Raw genomic sequence first — 22,622 nt, 5'->3', positions numbered from 1 at the left:
TCATGGCCAGTGGTGCGTGACTTTTGAATAACCCTGTATATAGGTACTCTAACTGTGACTTTGGACGTCCACTTCCTCGTCGCGCGATGCCTGTGGAAGCGCACCCTAGCTAGACGCCGAGTCCCCCGATGCAGGCACGAGACCCAGCGCCAGCGGTGAATGGCGAACACCGAGTCGGGAACGGCGAGTGGCGCATGGCCGCGAGTTCTCTTCGGGGCTCCCCAAGAACGGCGCAACCGGGGCCGGGAGCCCGGCGGAGGTACGCGGTTCCGGCGGAGGACAAGAGCACTGCGTTATTAAGGCAGGCTGCAGAGAGTGGAGGAGCCAGCACCCAGGCTTTGATTGTAAAGCAGGATAAAGCGCCCCTTGCACGCGAACCTCAGACCCCATGAACCTCGCACTTCATTTACCTCGACCAGCGAGTCCCAGTCGTCCCGATCCCTCCTCGGCCATGCGTCTTCGTCTTCGGTCACCCGACTCCGATTCCGACCTCAGTTCTTTCTAGAGTCTCCCGGTTGTCTCCCGTTTCCTGTGAACATGAGCGTGTTTTGGGTGGTGCTTGTGTCAGTGCTCTTCCTGGACGTTTTCCACGCCTCGGTCGTCGAGGCCCCCGAAGGCTCCCCGGAGCTGAAGAGGAGTAAAAGGTTGACGACTTTCGGCGGCGGGGGCTCGCAGAATCAGCAGAACCAGAATCAAAATCAGAATGCACAGAATAAGAAACGTAAGTACGCTGCGCTTCTCTTTTGGGCCGCCTCGGAGAGGGGCTATGGATCCGTGCCAGGACTCACAGGCAGTGATAGGTCGTCGCCTTCCGACCTAATGGACTACACTTCGCAATTTGGAACTATAAATTCTAGCCCGGTTTAAAAACAACGAATGTGCCCTTGTTTTCCCAATGCATATAAGTGTTTTTCCAGGAGAGCCAGAATTTATAGTTCCAAATTGCAGAATGCAGTCAAAATTATCTTAAGCTCCATGCGACGCACAGTGGATCGAGTATATCAGAGCGGTCGGACATGAAATTTTCAAGTAAAACTGCAAATTTTGATATTTAATTCGTCACATTTTAAATTTTAAGGTGTGTTTCTGAAAGATAATTTCACGACGGAACCAATGAAACCACTTTTAAGATCTCAAAGTTTTTTATGAACGGAGTTATGAGCTATTAAAGTTTTCAAATTTTGTCCGACGTCTGCCATTGAATCGATCCACTGTGTGCGACGTTTCAAAATTTCCGCCGCCATTTCATCTTTTAGAGGGAGATAATTCTTCAACGGAGCTGTCCGAAGATTTCACTAATCTTCTTTCGTGCTGCCGATAAAATTCAGTGAAATTTTCGAACAGATTCAACCAAACATTTTTTTTGTAAAAAAATAAAATGGCGGCGAAAATTTTGAATCGTCGCATGGTGCTTGTGATACATTGACCGGAGAGTGATGAGGTCGACATTAGTGCCAAAATTGAGTGGTTCTTTGGAGTAACCTCGCACGCCCTTCGATATGCTGCTAAGATTGTGCACACTCATGCGTGGTTCATGGAGATCTAATCGCATGTAGCTTAGTTCAACGAAAATATTTAAATATAATCTTGCAATTGAATGTAATGAAATTGAAATTTTTTTATCGTGAAATTGCAATATTTCTACATAATTTGGTTAATAAAGGCCAATTTCAAACGATTAATAAAATACAGAAAATAAAGCAACTTGTTTTAATTTTATTGCAATAAATTTCAATAAGAGAAGCCCCTTCCGATCGGTGAATAGACAGCAAACATAACACTCCATCAATATATAGCACTATGACAATAATTTTACCCTATAGTTGCAATTAATTGCAATCTGTGCTACTTAAGTCGATCCAAACTTGATGCGACTTGATGTGTCCCTGTTAAAGTCAATCCGGTTGGAAGTTGTCGCTATGATATTTTCAACGAATGTACTCTATAAGTTCATTCACATTTTTGTGAAAAAATCATAAGTGTACGTGTAGTTGATTCGAAGGAAAATATAGACAAAAACGGACAATCGAGCAGTAGGGTAAAGGCTTTACGTGGTTATTCAAAAGAATTCCTCAATTCTTGAATTTTATATTATAGCTCGGTGCTGAGTTAATATGCTCAAGAGTTAACATGCTGAGTTATATCAGCGCTGAAAGAATAATAATAATCGATTTCAGTAGTATTCAATCAATATTCATCAAGTAATTAGACAGTATTTCTTTCATTTCTAGTAGTAATGCCTTGAAAAGTATTGCCGCAATGTTGATTTAGTCTCTTACAAGTATTTTGGGGGTGTTTTTTTCATTCCTTATTTCTTACTTTACAGTTTTATCTACTTTTTATAAAACAATATTTTTTTTTAAAGATAAACACCGCTTTGAATTACATTTTTTTAAACATTTATACAATAGGTACATCATGAGACATTATTATACCTGAGAATATGCAAGGAATAATTTCCTATAAAATATTATACCTGAAAATGCTGGCAATTTTTTGTGACAACAATGGCTAACAACCCCGTCCTAAGGGAGAGCGGTTAGAGATTTTAAGAAGAGGAAGAGGAGGGTGGGATTGTCTGATTAACTAAACGCAACTGAGCCACTCTTTGGTAAACTAACGTGTATGAGCTTTGCACAGCTCTATAAATATTGTGAAATTTTGCCCAGTGTTCACAGTCTTACGATAGCGAGCTTCACGGGGATTATTATCTCAAAGATTTTCCGCATTTGCACTCATTTTTATGTGCAAATCATTTGGTAGCATGAGGTTTGTTCTGTTCGAAAGGACGTATAAACTCAGGGTGTTTTCGAGGACTGAAGAAAAAATAGAGAAAAGGAAGATCTTCCGAAGTGCTCAAGAAAAATAACGCATGAGCATGCAGATGTTAAAAAATTCCACTATTGAAACTCGAACTTTCTATAGATAAATATTTTTCTTCAAATTTTTCATAGAATTTTAATCATGATTTAACCTGATGTATCCAAACATTTTGGAGGAGTATATTTTAAAAAAAATATCTCGAAAATAAATGATCTACTAGGAGAAATTTGGCAACAACTGAATGTCTAAGCGCTTTTCCTTCAGTACAGTAGTCTTGAAGATGATGCGATTTCCTTCTTCCTTTTGATTACGTTTCATTTAGCCACGGCTCATTTAGCCACGTGGCAAAATGCAACAAAAAATGTTGCATCTTGCCACAGATTTTAGGTGCTATGTGGCTAAACGAAACAAGAAAAATTAGTGTGGCAAACGTGGCAAAGTGCAACAAAATATGTTGCAGTTAGCCACATGGCCAAAGGATATAACCAAGTATCTACATTGCAGCGTTACCGAAACTAATCGAAACGAACTTGACCTAGCCTAACCTAACCTAACCTAACCTAACCTAACCTAGCCTAACCTAACCTAACCTAACCTAGCCTAACATAACCTAACCTAACCTAACCTAACCTAACCTAACATAATATAACCTAATCTAACCTTACCTAAAATAACATAACCTAACCTAACCTAACCTAACCTTACCTAACCTAACATAACCTAACCTAACCTAACCTTACCTAACCTAACCTTACCTAACATAACCTTACCTCACCTAATGACCTAATCTAAGGAAGGAGATCTGGACGCATGTGGTCAATAATTCCTCCGGATACAAAGACTGTGGCTAACTGCAACAATTTTTGTTGCATTTAGCCACACTAATTTTTCTTGTTTCATTTAGCCACACAGCACCCAGAGTTTGTGGCAATTTGCAATAATTTTTGTTGCAGTTCGCCACGTGGCTAAATGAGCCGTGGCTAAATGAACAGATACCTTCCTTTTTTGAGTTCAAGGTCGCAAGTAGTTGGAATGGGGTGGAGATGAATTAATTTACGTTGGATCAAGAAATTCAATTGCGAGATTCACCTAAAGAGAGAAATAAGATTTGATACAGCTTTCGTGCAGGGGCAGGCTAAATTGTTGCGAGAAGTTTCGAAATGGGTCAGTGAACTCATGAATTCGTGAATAGAAGCTTTCATTAAATTTATCGTGACTATTTAAAACAATTAAACTGCGATAAAGTAGGAAGAGAGGTTTTATTGGAATAGTGCTCCGAGCGCAGATTGTCATCTTTGAGGAATAAATTAAAAATCTTGATCAACAAACAACATTTTGAGATCGGATAATGTCACTTAAGGCCGAGTTTCCACAATCGGTCCACAGTGCGCCTTCAATTTTTTAGTTATGCAAGAGGGACAGCCGCCGAGCGCGAATAGTTGTATCCCACGGGTTGACGATAGAATTGGACCACATTTTACAGTGAGGAACTGCTATTTTTAGCTTATTTAAGTAACAACATACGTACCATCAGTTTTCGTTGGTAGATAGATGCTTTTATTGATGAGCAAGAAATAGTAGTTCCGTATTGTAAAATGTAGCCCTGTCTTGCGATTTTACTCAGGCTGTCCATCAAATCTTATCAATCGATTCAAAGGCTCCATGAGTCTTTTTTAAAATTGTGCAAAGTTTGATAGAATAAATTTTTCCTTTAAAATCGCGTGATCTTCCGAGCACTTTGGTCTCCAGTTCCTTGAAATCAAAACATCAAATATCAGTATACAAATATTTAAAACTATCGGAACTAAATCTTTGACGAAAAATTAGGGTATATCTTTATAATTTCAATTCATTTTAATTACCGCGAAATCTTTCATGGCCACTCGATTCAAGAATTTCCTTGATCTCTAGGATTCTAGTAGGTACTAAAGAAAAAAGTTAACGCTGTAGACGAGTTCGTTGTCATTTCAAAGCGTCGACAACCAATAACGAATCGCAATAATTTGATGAGAAGGAAAGTTAAATTCCCCCGAAAATAAAATTCAAGTTTTTGAATTTAGAAAATTAACACTTAATGGTTAAGTTTCAAGGCTCGAGTTTTAGTTTCAATGGGTCATACAAGGTCAAAACTAGAAAAAGCGTCACACGATTACTCCACAAAATCTCACGTAAAAAAGATTCAGACAACGGGAAGTTCGGAAATGTCATTTTTATAGTTGCCATTCAATCAATAAACATGGTCAACTTCCATAGCTTTTTTTGGAGCTTATATTATTTCTAGACTTCTCGTTGTGTGATTCCTTATTCTCGTGACATTTTAAATCGAAATCTTTTGAATTGTGCTCAAATTCTTATCTAGTCTTAGATTCCATTCAGACAATTTGCCTTTCCACACACGAAAGAGCGTAAGTACATTTCAATGTTGTCAAATTCCCCCTTGCAAATTGCAATTTTAACTGTAGAGTCTTGGGCATTTCTAAAAAATTCCACTGATTTTGCATTTGATCTCATACAAAAAACCGGAAAAATTTAGACGAAAATTTCGTGGGTATATTCTTGTAAAAAATCGAATTTTTTAGTCAATTTTGCAAGCTTGGGACGGAGTTACGTTCCATCGACCTAGTGACGAAGCGTGAATGATCGATTATCGATATTTCTCCATTTGAAGCTGTAGTAAAGAATCGATTATTAAGGTGTTCGTTGCGAACATCGTTCGATCCTTTTCCATAGATTTAAATGGCAAATTAATCGATATATCGCAAAGCACGCCACGCCACTGACTTCTACCGGGAAATGATAAGGAGGAATTTAAGACAAAAATGTATTGATTTTGCTAATTTTGGTGCTAAGACTAATGTTACAATGATATCAACGCAGGGGCGACAACGTTTGTTCTCCCGCAAGGTTGGAGTGCCCATTAAACTGAAGCACCAAACCCACGGCTAAGAATAGTCAAGACTCACGCAATAAAATACTTACCAAAAACTGAAAGGCTGGTAATTCAAGAGCACACGATACGCCCTCAGACAATTGAATTTTACTTCCCACGAACAAACGCGAAGCGTGCCACCCTCAAAAATTCAAAGTTCAACATTAGCCGTCTTCAGGTATTTTTACCAACGCTCCGTCCGTTGAACCGAGGCAAGTCTTCGGTTCGTCCGAGATGAGTTAGACTAAATTTTGCAATGGGGGGGGGGGGGAGGGGTTGAATGAGGGGTTTTTTTTATCAGTGATAAAATTGCATCTCACTAAATTTAGAAAAAATATCAATAAAAAAATTTGAAATTTACGAAATTTTTTACACTGTAAATAATAGTCTCAAGGTGAAAAAATTTTTCTTCTAAGGGAAAAAGGTGTTTGAACCGAAAACCCCCTCTAAATCAAAGAAAGGTTTTTCAATTTGAAAAAAACTTTTTAACAACTGTATTTAGTGCTCTCGCACCGCTCCTGATTGCAATGTAATCTTTAATTTTGATATCCAGCCATCCTAGTTCTCACTATACATCCATAACAGAATTTCTTTCCGGAAATTGAGCCGAATGCTAATTCGAAGTTTTCGTGGAAAATTGACAGCATCGAAAACGCGAGCCTGATAAAACAAATAAAAATTGCAATCCATTTGTCCAACCTGCACGTGAGTTTCTGGCGTTTCGTTCCGAACCACCACTTGGGTGCAATGTTGCGGAGGGACGAACGGAGGGGAAAGCGAAAAAATTAACAAACATAATAATTACATTCAAAGCGATGATAAAAAAGAGCGAGTGACTCTCGCGTGACACGAGAACGTTTGCAAGAGAGCTAAAATCATACGACGGATTTGAGTTAAAAGCGCGAAAAAAAGAAAGAAATAGTATGCAATCGTAAGTTAAGCTCCGTTGACAAATCCCTTGGACAATGAACACGGTGACGAAGCAGAGCGGCATGAAACGAACGGCTGGCCGAAACCTCGGATTCAAATGTTTGTTTTTTAGGATACAATGGCTAGAACTGCTGGCTGATTGTTGACATTGATAGACAAAGCTATAGACGAAGAATTCAAAAAGGATATGGAGGGATCCTATTGGTGAAAGCGGGTGGTTACCATGGACATGGTACTACTACTGGATGGACTAACTAACGGCAACCCATGATGAGACACCCTATAGTTAGTCATTATTTACCCCTTATGTCTATAAGAACCACCCAGCTTCGTACTTCCTATCAGGAACTTGGAGGACAAGGCGCATAAGTGCAGTTTTTTAAAAAAATTGAGATATTAATTATTTGAAGTAAAACTAGTCTTGATGCTCTTAAATGTTTTCCTGAGATTTGACAGCTATGCGTCGAAATTGCTTTAAATATAGTAATTTTTTCCTTCGAGTGATGCTGATTTAAGCATGTTTTTTCAACCGATTATTTTTCTATTTCTCTTTTTTAATACCACCCTCAGAGTCTATAATTCTATAAAATTACGCTACTTACACGTATAGATCACATGAGTAAATATTTATTTTTCTTTAGAGCTCGCAGAAAATGGAAATGGCCGAATTTCAGCGAAGATATACCCAAGAGTCCTAAGACGTACAACCGACTTAACCGTCTAATTGTCATAGGGGGGGCAGTTGAATTAAGTTTAGATGGGGCGTATGTATGAGATAATATTGAGATTGTATCTTCCAGGTCGAACTTAACCTAACTTTAAGGGGTAAAAACTGGAATAAATAAACAACTAATTGGAGTCAATATAGTTATCGATAATTTGAAAATGTTTTTTGCGTAGGTTCTTGTAATCTATATCATTGATTCATTTCGACAATGTCAACCTTAAGAAAGGTTACACATTTTTTTTTTTTTAGAGAAATATAAAACAAGAAAAGCTACACAAAAAAAAAAAAAAAAAAAAAAAAAAAAAAAAAAAAAAAAATGAATTTGCCCTTAAAACCTTTCTATCTGCAATTGAACAATGTTTTGAAATTTTCGAAGTTGAGTCGTTTCCGAAATGAACGATTCAATTGGCATAGATGAAATAAATGTCCTTGAACATATCCATTATATTATTCCTTAAAAAGTATCCTGATTTTATGCATGATTATTGAAGAACATTTTGCTGCTTACCGCTTGATTCTCTACATAAGGCCTGCCAAGGTATTTCATATTTTTGGGGGATGATTTCTATATTTTTACGCACTAATTTCTGCACTTTCAACATTCTATTTTATTGCATAGTGTTTGATTCTTTTGCTGCATCTTTCAATGCATCAGCTTTTGCAACGAAAGCGTTCGACACAACAGCTTTTCTAGCGATTACTGGAATTTGTGAGACAGAATGTATCAGTAAAATACTAGTAGGAGCGGAGATTTTGGAACACCGCAATCGGGGTACGCGTTTTTTTCAGTTTCATAGATAAATCGAGTATCGATTAGTAATATAGTCGATACGTGACTGAGTTCCTAAAAATTCTGCGAATTGATTGCTGAGACTTTGATGCTCTCAAGTCGAATGGCATCAATGAAAAAAAATTGTTTTGTTGATCGAGGGCATTCGACAGGTTGCACGATCGAGTTTTAAAACTCGGCCCACATTGCGCCTTCATTTATTAGTCTATGCAAAACGGGTAACCGCTGAACATAAATAGTTGCATCCATTGCACGACTGATTATTACGAGTCTTGATTGAATGACCTTGATTATAAAACCATATGCATAGAGAAAGGAGAGTCGTTGCTCCTAATGTAATGGGTCTGTCTTAAACTTTTTCTGGAGCAAGAAAAGAGCTGCATTGCTTGGATGAGCACACCGATTAAGTCCAAAATTCACCCCTACCGCGATTTGTGTGAGAAATTTGCGCATCTTCAAACTTCCCACCTTAAAAATTACCCTGAGCCAACGACAGAATTTGGAACTCGAATCACCCCAGCTCACAACGCCATGCAAAACTCAATGGTCACCGTCACGTGTTGCAGTTTTTTTTAATAAAACAAAATAAAAAAAATTACAGAAAAAAACATTGTAAACGTCGTTGATCCGACATCATTATTTTCCTAATTTTCTAGTTAGGTTCAATGAGAGGAAGTATTTTTTTTTAAAAAAATTTTTATTTTAATTCCGGAAGAACCGTGTCCTGAGACATGGCGCGGCGTACATTTTGAGTTTCGGATGGGGTTGGAAAAAACGGGGTGATTCATCTGTATCAAACCCTGTCTTTGCCGTGATAGAATTTTTTCAATGAAAGGCTCAAAAATGCATGCGCATATTTTTCACGTAGATTTTGAAGCGAGGTGAGAATTTCAAACTTTCTTGATGTGTTCATAGTGGTTTTTAAGCCATCTTCGTTAAGAAACAACTGTTCTTATCGCTCCAACAAAAGTTTGCAAAAGGTTCATAATGACTCTCTTGCTTTAATCTGTCTAGTAGTTGCAGGGGTGGGGGGGGGGGGGGTTTGCTTGCATGCTTTTGAATTCTCAGGCGGATAGGATGCTTTTGCTTAGCAGACACCCGACAAATGACAGAACGCAGGCCCTTTGTTTGTTCCAGCGTTGCACCAGCCCTGCCGCTCGGACTACGACTGTGGGACGTCCAACTCGGAGTGCAAAGCAAACGCTTCGTCCTACAACCCAACCATGATGTGCTATTGTAAAGAGAACTACGAAGAGATAGATAACGAATGCAGCGGTAAGTCCTCATCGCTATAACTTGACCACGAATGGTCTTTTCCCGTCAAACTCGTGTTTTTTTGACCAGACTTACTTAGATAGGTCAAGCGTAATAGCTCAGCGGAAAATAAAATGGTAATTTCACCCACAAAACTATTTTTTATGCAGTTTTTCAGGCCTTCGGCGTTATTTTTTTGGAAAAATTTGTGGGGGCGGGCAGTGGCCATTCCAGCAAGTTAGCATCACTGTTAATACTATATTTAAATCCATCGATTGTTATTATTGTTATAAGGTCTCGATACACGATCAAATTCCCGAACCAATTACCATCAAAGTGTCGGGAGTCATCAGCAGGGCCGGATTAAAGGGGTGGCCACATGGACCGCGGCCCATGGCGGCAAAATGTTGGGGGCGGCAAATTTTGTAATCATTTTTAATGTAGGTATCAAAAAAAGAGGAAAAAATCGGATTCAGAAAATAAATTACAAACGAGAAAAGGCGACAAAATCTCTCATTTCCTGAAAGTAAAAGTATATTAATTTTTAAGGTTGTCGTCTTTCGGTGATACAAGAGACAACACCTTTAATTAGTCGAGTTAAGAGAGAAACCAAACACGCAATTTGACCTTAAGCGGAGCGGCGCAAAGAGCAATGGTGGCCCTCGGCGCGGCAGTCGGCATGAAACCTATAGCGCCTACAAGACTGCATGAATACTTCACGCATTGCGCCAAACGCAGTGCGGTCGGCGCAGCGGCGGAAGTTGAAATTATGTGTTTGTTCTTTCATAATTTTTTCGTTCGTTTCTTATACATGGAAGGCCTTGTCCAAACAGCGATGGGTTTACGGAACTTAACTTTCGCCTAAAGATCCGTGAACTTTTGTTAGTGTTGACAGGGCTTTCACAAAAAATGTGCCCAAAACGAGTAAACGCGTCTCATACACCGATTCCCCACCGGCATGTTCGCTTAACGAATTAGAAGGGGGAGGGGGCGAAAAAATACAGGTGGCCCATGGACGGTAAGTAGGTAAATCCGGCCCTGGTCATCAGTCTTAAAATCATAACTTTGCTTAGTTATAAAATGAAAACTTAGCAGAAATGTTTCGTGCGGCAGGAAATGATGAATGATGGCTCTCCATTCTGATCAAAATTTGACGGCCCGTCCAATTTTCATCAAAGAGGACTGTTGCATGGTGACTATCAGTCATCAAGTGGTCTACTTTCATCAGAATTTGTTCGGAATTTGATCGTATCCAGACCTTAACGTACATTTAAATAAAGAAAAAGCAGTGTTGCCACCTTGTGAGAATCGCTACCGTGAGGAGGGTAAAAAATTCGGCAATTTGGCTTACGTACCTAGTACCTGAGCGGCCCTTTAATATCCATCTAACCCCCCCCCCCTCCCTCCCTTGAAACTCGTACGACACGTCTGTTCAAACGACCGCACATATGCCAGTATTCAATCTTCCTGACTTCGGACCCTCCTCCCCCACAATATGTTTTTCGCGACGAAGAACCTCATTCTACAAATAGGGGTGATCCCTTTGGTCCTCGATACACGGTAAAAACATAATTATTGAAGACACCTCGGGTCGGGCCGTGTGCCTTCCATCCGCTTTGAATGGCCTACAAACACGTCTCATGTCAAAATGTTTAATGTTGCGCTTGATTTAGAAGCAGTTGCCACGAAAGAGAAATGACGACAAAGCCGTTTAATCGTGATGCTTGCTCGTGCATCAAACGAACGAAGCTTTCATCCGGGATCCGGATGACTATATTGCTTTCTTCCCCTCTCACGCGACCATCACATCACCCGCTAATATTTTCATACGCGTCCCATATCCTCTGAGGGAAGAAGGAATAAGAAACGGCTGGGACTCCTGCGATGATGAAGGCAGTGTTCCCATTTCCCAGATCCAAATTTCGGAATTTTTCCCGGAACATTTGAAATTCCCGAAAGGTTCCAGATCTTTTGCATTTTTTGGAACTTTCCCGGAACTTTTGAAAAAAAGTAAAAGAATCCCGGAACTTTTGATGTTCATGAATGGGTGAAATTAAAACAAAAAAGTTCCAAATTTCGGAATTTTCGAGGTTCTTCTGAATTTTTCCCGGAACTTTTGAAATTCTCGAGAATTTCCGGATCTTTTGCATTTTTTTGGAACTTTCCCGGAACTTTTGAAAAAACTAAAAAGAATCCCGGAACTTTGGATGGTCATGGAACGGAAGAAATTGAAACAAAAAAGTTCCGAATTCCTGAACTTTTGACGGTCATGGAATGTGAGCGCTGCAGTAGCTTGACTCCCATCTCCCGCTCTGTAACACAAGCCAGACCCCCCCCCCCCTTCAGAGCATTAGTTTTTTATGAACGTTCGACCTGAGTATACGTTACGTGCGTCTGAGCTCTTTCCTTCCCTCAGAGAGCACGACGAATGCGTTCGTGGTTCTTAGAGCCGATAAATCACTTTATCGCTCGACGAGTGAGGAATTGTAGCCATTCCACTCGAGAGCGTAGCGATTGCCGTGCAGAAATGGATCGGTCGGTGTCGAAAGCGACCGAGTCCTTTTCGCCGGTGACCCCTGAGGCCCGCGAGAATACACGCAGGCCCGGGTTCATCGCGGAGCCGAATCGTTGGGTTTTACGTTCGCCGAATCTGAATGTTCCCGGCGCACGGGAGCGTTTCAGCGGACGAATGCCCCTTCAATCTCCGGGCGGGCCGCCCGCCGGACGCTGCCCTCCCCCGGGCCTTCGGAGGATCGGGTTATTGGTGTCGCGTGAAAGGTTACCTCGCTTTTAATTTTCCAAGGCCGCGGCGGATTAACAAATTATTTATATTATCACCGCTATCCGGGTCTCTCGTCTTCCACTCATCCGAGCGGGGGGCATACCCCCCCCCCCCTTCCTTTGCGTGCCCCCGCCGTTTGCAACGATACCTGTCATTTCCATTTTAAAAATTACACTTGGCTACTCTACCGTGCTATCAAAGAGAGAGGTAAAAGAAAAAATGAAGTTTTGAGATAATCAGAGGCGGATCCAGCAATTTGGCAACACCGGATTCCCTCCATTTAAACCTATGTTGAATAATCGATTCTTGTTGGAGCACCTGGCCCCTCCAAGAATCGATAAATTTTCATAGGTTTAAACGGAGAAAAATAATGTTGCCAATTCACTGGATCCGCCAATGGTCAGATAATGGTCATACGTATGAAATATAACGTCTGAGCGGGAAAGAGCCTATTAAAGAAGGGCTTCTCTGTACAGTTTATTTGAGGAATTGTGAGATATCGTTCGGATGTGACTTGAAGAAAACCTTATGATGAAACAATCCTCCAGCGAAAGTTTTAGCTTGAGTCTAAAGCTCGTTTTAGCAATGCAGCGTTCCAAGGATTACCTTTTTGATAACGCCAGTATGTAAAAGTCGCACACTTACATTAAGATATTTGAAAGTTAACTTCTTCTAGCGACTCACCAATAAAATTAAATTGGAATTTTCCAATTTAATTTCATTGGTGAGTCGCCAGAAAAAGTTAACTTTCAACAATTTTAGTTTACATTTTTACCATTTAATAATTCTAGTAATATTTGTGAAGTTCCTCCGTTGAAAAAATAACATAATGCCTAGATTCCCCCATATTTTCTAGGGCACTGGAACATCAATCATCATCACTGTGCCTCTGAAAATAAAAAAGGATCAACTAAAGTTGTAGTTTTTTCCAACCGAGGAACTTCCAAACATCAGCATTTTTCAATGGTAAAAAATGTGAACTTTTCAACGCTGTAGGTATGGTCAGATCAAGCTTTGATCTCAAACTAAAACTTTGACCGGCAGATTGTCCTGTCAGTCTCTACGGTTGACACCGAAAAAAAGTGAAGTTGATTTGACATTCTGGATGTAAAAAAAGTGTGCGAGAACTTATAAAATGCTGAATTTCCCCGCTACAGCAGTTAGTTTTACATCTTGGCATTGGTAAGGTAACTGCTGTAGCGGGGAAATTCAGCATTTTATAAGTTCTCGCACACTTTTTTTACACCCAGAATGTTAAATCAACTTCAATTTTTTCGGTAATTCGTTTAAGCTACATTTAAACGAAATCCCCGAGTTTCCCCACCCTGGTAAAAATTGGCATTAGAATCTGTGTTCCAAAATACCATAGACCTGCAGCCGGCTGTAAGATTTCCAATAGCTTCTATAGCCGGCAACACAATTTCTTATAGCCTTTTATAGCCGATGGCGACTAAGCAACAGCTTGGCGATAAAGTGTATGCTAAACGTTACTAATTACGGATGTTAGGACTTAGTGAGTTTTTGGACTACCGCTCTCTTTTTGGGTAGTAGTATCTTGATTTATTTTGCGAGGAAAGCTCCGTACTTTTGAAGGATGCCTGCCATTCCTAACATGTTGGAGCGCCTGCAATTTCGTATGATACTGTGCAATACCTCTGGTGTGAAAAAGTTGCTTCAAGCGTCGTGGTACGCTGCGGCGCCGCGCGGCGGGCGGGCAGCCAGCGCTAAACGCGCATTGGCGCCTTCAAACCTAACAGGGATACTTCACGCATTGTGCAATGCGTGAAGTATTCCTGTTAGGTTTGTAGGCGCCAGTGTGCCGCCGCTCCGCTTTGTGTTAGGCTCTGATATTCAAACTCGTGGAGTCAGCGTTTTTCAACTCATGACTTTGAAATGTTTGCACACTCTGTATGGATTATTCTCATTTTAATTGATGAAAAAAAATATGTAGAAAAGGAAAATATAATGTGCGTTTTGTAAATATTAAGGTGATTCCGTACAAACTTAAGGATTTACAAAGCACACGAATTTCTACACAATTTCCTACAGCCTTTTACAGCCGATGGCGAAAAAGCAACAGTCGGGCGATAAAGTGTAAAGCCCGGCGATAGGAACTAAAGCTCGGCTGTATAATTTTTCATCGCTTCGTGTAGCCCGGCCGTATGATTTTTTCCACTTTCTACAGCCAGCTATGTGATTTTCTATCGCCTTCTTCAGTCGGCTATGTGAGCTCTTATGGTATTTTGAAACACAGCTCCTATCGCCAATTTTTACCAGAAAGGGACAGTTTTTTTACAGTTTCTTTTACCGATCATATCCTCCGTTCTTTGTAAAATTGTCACTATAGGTCCAGAAACGTCCCTCTTCAGAATTTTATTTGGATCAAAATTTGAGGACCTGTTTGAAGAACATCTCTCTTTCATTTTGTTTCAGGTGCGGCTGCAGCAACTTCAACAATCCTCACACTTTCTTTGGCCATTCTGGTAGCCAAATTGTATAAATTCTATGACTTTTGACCAATCTCGGTTAATTTCAGTATTCATGGGTTCACTTGAGCATCTAACAGAGTATTTAGGGCGGAAGCAAAGAAAACTTAAAGCCGAAGATGGAAAGTTCATACTCATTTTCTTACTATAAGTTAAGAATTGCATATACTCATATTATTTTTGTTCACACCGAGTAAAAGGACTACATTTTGCAATTTGGAACTATAAATTCTAGCCCGGTTTAAAAACAACGTATGTGCCAGTAGTTTCCCTACGCACATAAGTGTTTTTCCAGAAGGGCTAGAATTTATAGTTCCAAATTGCAAAATGCAGTCCAAATATCGAAGGTGAAACTCCCAAACCACGTATCTCGTTTGCATTGTTAAAAAATCTCTGCTCCTGTTAAGCAAAAACAAAACATCATCTCTTCAAGTTTTCTGAGATTTTGTCTCGCACAGAGAAGAAAAATCATGGAGGATTTTGAGGATTGACGTTTAGTAGTTCTTCATATAAAAAATAAAGTAGGACAGGGAGTCTGCAACGTCGCAAATCGAGATACGTGGTTTGGGAATTTCGCTTGTGACCTTCTGCAGGGAAAGGGACCTCACTGCCAACTAAAGATGAAAGAAAATAGAGGCAGATTCATTTTTCTCTGAAAATCGGCCAAAAATGACAAGCTAAACCGATGTTACTGCGGTTGGCAGCTGGCTGTTCAAGGAGCGTGATTCTAAGAGAAAATAATTTAAAGCTTTACCTACTTATCCATTACTTATGAAGCTCGCTCCCTGTCAAAATGTCTAAATACGAAGTTGCCGACATTTGTTTCCTTAGAAAATTTGCCACTGACGCCTCTTTCCCTGTTGATGATGGCACATGTACGAATGTAAGTTTTACCTAAACTCGGACGTTCCATGTAATATAAAAGTACCTACATTTATAAATAACAGAGGCCAAGAGGCGTAAAAAAACCATAAATATTCAAGACATTTTATAATCTTGTAAATCTTGCGTGCAAAAACCGGCACTAACTTTAAGAACACTTTGCTTCCGTTGTGGAACCGCCCACGGAAAATTGTCGGCAAATTTGTTTTAAATCTGTTACTTAAAGAAAATTTTGAAACATCACAGTAGAAATTCGTATTCCGATCACTTATTCTGCCGTGCTAAGGAAAAATGCTGGATGAACATTCCAGAGTTGCCAAATTTCCTCCAATAAAATTTTATATTTGAGGAGAGTTATGAATATTTTCTCTAGAAATTGTCAGATGATGTAGATCTAATTACCTACGAAAAAAATTCTCTGAAAAATCGGAAGAAAAATATTCCCAAGTTTTTCTGAAAATTTGTATTTGATCAAAGGAATTTGGCAACTGACGAAGGTTCGTAAGTAGCTTTTCCTTAGCACGACAGTATTTGATATTGCCGCAGATACTCAGGATACAACATGACAAAAAAAGAAGATAATTGTAAAAAGGGTACAGTTTTAGTTCGAAAAAAAAAAACCCATGCGTTTCTCTCCATAAGAGGTTGTTGGTTTTTTTTTTTTTTGGGGGGGGGGGGTGTTATGCGATGAGCGGTTATTATCCTTTTTGCTTGGAGTCGTAATCGACATTGATGAGTAATCCCTCGAGGGTTAGAGCAAATATCATTTAATCGTGAAGGAAAATGGGCAATGAAAATTAACGCCCATGGGATTAATATAGGGAACCCAGTATCTTGTGCTACAGCTCCAGCGGCGTGGCGAGCTTTGCGATTGATCTGCTATTTGAACCTATGGAAAAGTATCGATAGACAGGGTGTTCGCATCGAACACTTTAATAATCGATTCTTTACCAATGGGGAAATAATCAAAATAATCGATAATCGCTCATTCACGCCTCGCGACTGCACGCAGCTCCCCTCCCCCTGAATGAACAGAAGTTTGTACCTTGGGACCCTTACCAGTCTTCTGTAAACTTAAGCAATGATTAAGCCTCTATAGTACGCTTCAGAGCATAGTCAATACAAATCTTAAATGTACCTCACTCTTTTTCATCTGTATACTTTTCCTCACTAAAAATAAAACTGGTTAACATTTTACGTTATTTTCTTTGTCTTTATTTCAATAGTTACCTAAAAATGAAAGTGAATGAGACTTTATCGAACCTCGAACTCCTGTAACACAGGCCGAAAAGAAAAACTAAGGCTGGCCGCAATAAAACATTCACCAAGCTAAATTTTCCTTGAGAAAATGTTGGTTTATGAAAGTTTTTGCCGATACCTATTTCCAGAAGAAATTACGGTGGTCAACACAGGCCGATTTTCCGGTTTTCTTTTTTAAGTGGACTTCAAAGTTGATTAAATCCTGAGTAAAATTCTGCCAAGACTGAAAATTTGTAGCGCAGTATATTTTATTTTGCATTTAAACTTAGTTTATGTTTTAGTTCATGTTGAAAAATGTTTCGAGAATCCCCCATGAAAGGACTATAAAATACAACTCTTTATTGGTAACAATATTAATTGAAGAGCTGAAATATTTTTCAACGTGTAGGTATTATACGGTTATTTTCAATTCACCTTCAGCTGCGCCCGCAGCAACTGTTGTTACGAACACGTTGTGCGTGTTAATCTCAACTCATTACATGCATGACTTTCTGAAGGCGTTTAATGTGCGAAAGTAGAGCACTCTGTTGGAGAACAACAGAAGTAGGATTGAATGATTCGCTCGATCCCTACTTCGTTCGTTCTCTGACAGATTGCGCTACTTGCGCCATAAAACGCCTTCAAAGAGTCGAGTATGTAATGTGCTAATATCAGCACGCACAACATATTCGTAACAACACTTGCTCCAAACGCAGCTGAAGGCGAATTGCTTTAGCACATGAAACTCCTTCAGAGAGTCAAGTATGTAATGAGCTGAAATCAGCACGCACAACATATTTGTAACAACAATTGCTGCAGGCGCAGCAGAAGGCGAAACGTTCAGTTAGAAAAAAAGAGAGTATGATGGGTATAGCTATGGTCTGCATGTAACGAGAGGGTAAGAATTCGATCGACATGAATTGAGCAAAAAATAAAAACGTGAACCAATCAATACTGATTCAATGGACAGATAAATAAAACAAAAAGCGTATCAAAATTAGTAGAAAACTTGAATTTAGTATGAAAATTTCAAATCGCGATACCTCGAAATTAGGAGCAGCCAAGATTTTGATTGTTCGCGGTTTTAAGACCACACGTACCATAGACTCACCCCCTGCAAACAGTTTTTGGGTACATTTTTATCACGTTTTTTTTTCTTCAAGATCACTGAGCTGAAGAGGAAGACAATACCCCTTCCACAAATTTCTCTTTGATTGCAAAATTCACGTAGATTCTACGGAAAAAGATGGTGCCCTGAGCAGTCGACCACAAGGAGTCAAAACTTTACAGTCCCGAAGTTTTCCTTTGGAGGAAAACGGGGGGGGGGGGGGGATTGTAAAAGTCGGGGCTCCACTCCTATTTAAATTGATTCCACCCAAATTTCAGAGTACAACAAACTTTAATTGACTCATAAGAGCTCAAAATGGACGTATTTCTATTATACGGAACTAAGCGCCATAGGGGGAAGAGGGAGAGAGGGGCTTGGATTGGCGAGTGTTGCGGAACGCGATGCTCGTTCCGTCCTATACTCGTAATGTTTTTCCATGGCGCTTAGTTCCGTTTGACAGAACGCGCTATCCGGGATTCTAAAATCCTCAAAAGGAACTCAAATTGGTGCTTAGTTCCGTTTAACAGAAATACGTCCAAATGACCCATTCAACACTCACAAGTAGCTCTCTAGAGAGGGGGCCGGTGGTGTCCCCTCCGAAAAATTTCCGAAAAATTAGAAAAGATTTCAGCCAATTTTAGATAGAACCATATCACTTTAGATGGGTTTGAGCTTTTACTTAAATACACTAAGATTTTTCAAATTTTAGGAAATTCATATATAAACCTGGGATATTTTAATGATTTTGAGGTACTTTTTCTAACTGAGACACACAAAATATGATCACCAAACAGTTTGATATTACTCCTAGACCAGCTCACATGTGAGTGATGAATCAAAGGACTTACTGATTTGCAATCATGTACAGGAATGATACTTTTAGAGGATTTCACATTTTTCTGATCAAATTTTGTACTTCCATACTTGACATATTATAGATTGGTTTAATTTTAGGATCTTGAGAAAATGTCTTAAAACCTAGAAATTACCGATTAGTTAATAAAAAATTGAATCATTCTTAGAGGCATTGTTGGTCTACCTTCATGTTTTAAAAAGTAAGGATAGCTCGAAGTCAACTACTGGGTTGAAAATAAGGAAAGACAAGAAGACAAAAAATTAGTATCAAAATTTTATAAAACAATCAAAAAATAATAACAACAATCAAGTACCGGAATGAGCTATAAGTAAACTGTAATTACAAGAGTTTGTGCATTAAAGCATTCAAGGGATGGTTGAGATGAACACAAAACAGACAAAAAGAAGGTTCATTCAAGGTAAAAAGTCTTATGCCACTCCACTTCACATATGCATCAAAATCAAAGGAAACCTGAATATAGAAATGCCAGAGAGGATAAGTACAGTGGTAACTTCTTGTAACATCTTGACCACAAAATGAGATAATTTTTACCGGTGAAAAACACGATGGTTTTCTAAAATCTTCCAGAAAACAAACATAAGTTGAGCACAATAATAAGTTTAGTCAGCTTTTTTCTTCAAACTCAGCACCCTCTCATTTTATGAGAAAAACGACTCCAATACTTAATTTAAAAAAATCACAGAATAATGTAAAACATGAGTGCCCTGCATCAGTATAGCAGGAACCTGATCAGGATCTTTCAATTAGGCCAAATGTTGGTCTAACAAAAATAACGCGAAAAAACACGTTGGCAGGGATTGTGCTACTGCGCTGTTGTCATAGTCACTGGTTTGCATTGATTAAACTGCAATTGTGAAGTCTGCCAGGCGTCTTTGGTTCATGAATAAGTTGCGTTCAGCTTCACTTGACTCGCGCGTGTCAGAGAACTCTGACGGAGGATCCAGTTGTGCATTGCTGGACAATTTTTGGCCCCTGATAAAAAAAAATGGAAAAAGTACAATTAGAGGTCAGGCATCGCTTCATGGAGAAATCAAGAGTCATATTATTAAGAATAAATAATACATACTTAATGGTTATTCCGGTCATTAGGTACAATGAGTAAAATGTCTAGTCTAAATGTATCTTTCCTCTTGACTACAATGGTCAGATTAAAATGAAATATCCAGTTTTTCAACCAAAAAGTTCAATTTGAAGGTACTTAGCTAAAGAAGCAACCTCACATCAAGAACCAGAAAAAAAAGTTTACTCTTGTTTCTAAATTGATAGAGGTAAATATAAGAAAGGAAAACTTACTTTGACATTGGCTTGTGGCAAGAAAGTATCCGTTTCTGGCCAGGGGAAGAATCGAAATGATCTCTTTTTGACACAAGCTCTGAAAATACAATAGGAATGCTGCTGAACATTTAGGAATTTTGGAAAGATATCCAAACAACGCATACACACAGGAGATAGACATAATTCAGGAGAAAATAGTAATAGGAATGAACAAAAAATGGTGCTGAATTTTAGACACAAGAAAACCCTGGTTTAAAAATAGTTTTTGGAAAAGAATTCATCAAAACTGTGAGTCACTCATTGCTATAGAGCTCACATTAATGATTTTTTATTTATTTAATTTTTATGAATTAAAAATTTGGTGAACGTTGTCCACTTGGAAGCTTAAAAATAAAAAGTACAAAACTTTCTCATCGCCATGACCACATTTATATTTTGCAATATCAAAAATTAAAAACAAAAAAATATAAAGGCGAATTTCTCAGAGTGAATTTGTGGGATAAGAGCCATGATACAAGTCTATGTAATTTGCAAGAAAACAGAGTCCTCAGATTTTACAAAATAAACTAACACTGTCTAATTAAATGATATTTTAAAGTAATGGAGTAGAAGAACAAGTTAAAGAAACTGAAAAGGAGTTCTGACAATCACACTGAAATAAACTACTCAGAGAAGAAAGTTACTTACTGTGTAATCTATTTCGATGAAATCGATTGAAACTTTGTTTTGACCTAAATCCTGATTCGACTTGGCCAGAAATAGTATGTTCTGACTCACTTTCTGATTCGTCATATTCTTCACTTTCAGATTTAAGAGATTTCATTTTATGGAGAAGATTTTTGACACTTGGGTAATTATTCTGAAACAATAATGAGATAAAATAACATTTTGAGGGGATGACATGAGTAATTTTACTTAGCATTTAGGACCTCGTTATGTTTGAGATATTATTTAGATATAGGTTTTTTATGCACCAATTGCAGTTTTGAAAGAACAAAGAGAGGTATTGATATGCATTTTAGATGGGGCTCTAAATGACATAATTACCATTCTATTAAGACCTTTCCAGGCTTTTTTAGTCAGTCATTTGCCATGATAAAGCCTTACAAAGATGACTCATTACACGACCACAGGTAAGATTTTCAAAAACAGAATTCTTTGCTAGAGTTAGTTCTAATTATTATCATTAGCCACATGCGCATAAACTTCAAGACTTATTAAATTTTGGTACAGGTTTTGTCTACTTCATTTTACAGGACAATTTGCGAATTTAATGCCTCCTATATAAGGTAGGCATCGTATATCCTGAAAATCTTAGCAACAGATCCACAACACATCATCCTGAAAAGGCTGTCTCTTGGTACATTTTTGACTAAATAAGTTCAACATGATTTCTGTGCAACTGCTAATATGTTGTTTAAAATCCTGTCAAGATTACAAATCTACATATTTTTTGGGTCTTTCAAAACTTTGATCGTTTCACATAATTAAAACAACATGTGTACTCTTCAACCAATTGAGTGACTCTGGTACAACTTTAGTATTTAGTCTTTTTACATGGAAAGAAAGTAATGCTTAAATTTGTAGGTAAAATTTTATAATTTTCATGATGTATGATTTTAAGCGCAAGAAATGAAAATTTACAAAAAGATACTCAGGGCTGTTTTAGTTCAAGTCTACTCTAAATTGTGCAAATTAGCGATTAGCACTGCAATCAAACGTTTGTTGAAGCAAGGAAAGACTTCCTAGTGCAGTTTACTTGGATGGAAGTTTCAGTTGTCAATCAAGAACTTACTTGAGTGTTCTGAGAAAACCATAACACCATAACATGAATGTAAAAAAGAATAACTGGAGGGAATAACAAATTAAATTAGAGAAAAATATGACCAACCTCTTTTATTTTCAATGTTTCTGCGGATGTGAAATGTGGATCATGATATGTAAATGTTTGTAAGGATGCATCAGATTTGATTCTAGCCTCAGCAGGTTTGTTCAGGTGGAAAGTAGCGTAAGGATATATGTCCTCTGAATACTCTGAAATCACAAAAAATTGCACAGGTCTTTAAATGGGGGGAAAAAAACATCTTCAGTGAAGAGAGAGCAAAACTGAGTTTTAAAACTCATGAATTAATCACTAAGGAATTTTTAGCATGAATGTAAGTTTTAAGCTCAGCGTTTATTCATTAATGGAATTAAAACAAACTGGCAGCAAAGAACAAAGTGCAAGTCAAAGCTTACCATTGTATAGTCGCAAGAGGAGGAAAAACAACAAATTAATCTACTGTCGCACTGCTAAACCATCTACGTCCTTAGGTAGTGATAATTATTTTAGTGTACAACTTAATGCAAGAAACTGATCCATAGCAGGTAGCAGCATTAATGCTAAGTGACATGACATCAAATTTGTGAAAATTCATTGAAAATTTATAATGGAAATTTACCATAACGGAAGTTACATGTTGACTCAATGTGTAAGAGAGAGAGATAGCGTTATGATATTTCTATCTTGCACAATGGGTC

At 38.5% G+C, this 22,622-nt stretch overlaps 2 protein-coding genes across 7 annotated transcripts in view; one reads left to right on the top strand and one right to left on the bottom strand.

The window, feature by feature from the left end:
* Positions 1–333: 333 nt before the first annotated feature.
* Positions 334–16,805, top strand: LOC109030191 (uncharacterized). Of its 2 annotated transcripts, none has more exons than XM_072295917.1 (3): positions 334–721; positions 9,319–9,474; positions 14,669–16,805. In XM_072295917.1, exons 1-3 carry the CDS (start codon positions 538–540, stop codon positions 14,749–14,751), a joined length of 423 nt encoding a protein of 140 aa, XP_072152018.1. In that variant the 5' UTR covers positions 334–537; the 3' UTR covers positions 14,752–16,805. The 2 variants fall into 2 exon arrangements, with proteins under 2 accessions (XP_072152018.1, XP_072152019.1); XM_072295918.1 differs by having other exon boundaries at positions 367–721; positions 9,337–9,474.
* A 2,261-nt stretch (positions 16,806–19,066) lies between these two features.
* Positions 19,067–22,622, bottom strand: part of LOC109030152 (cell adhesion molecule Dscam2) — a 96,135-nt gene continuing 92,579 nt past the window's right edge. For all 5 annotated transcript variants that reach the window (XM_019040977.2, XM_019040978.2, XM_019040979.2 and 2 more), the window contains 4 exons: positions 21,994–22,136; positions 20,790–20,961; positions 20,121–20,199; positions 19,067–19,799 (listed from right to left, as the gene is read on the bottom strand). In XM_019040977.2, coding sequence (XP_018896522.2) covers positions 19,667–19,799; positions 20,121–20,199; positions 20,790–20,961; positions 21,994–22,136 — 527 coding nt within the window. In that variant the 3' untranslated portion in view covers positions 19,067–19,666. The remainder of the gene's footprint in view (positions 19,800–20,120; positions 20,200–20,789; positions 20,962–21,993; positions 22,137–22,622) is intronic.

This window comes from Bemisia tabaci, chromosome 2, assembly GCF_918797505.1.
Source record: "Bemisia tabaci chromosome 2, PGI_BMITA_v3".
NCBI classification, from domain to species: domain Eukaryota; kingdom Metazoa; phylum Arthropoda; class Insecta; order Hemiptera; family Aleyrodidae; genus Bemisia; species Bemisia tabaci.
Note: the sequence above shows the minus strand (reverse complement) of the source record. Positions and strands in the feature narration are given on the sequence as shown.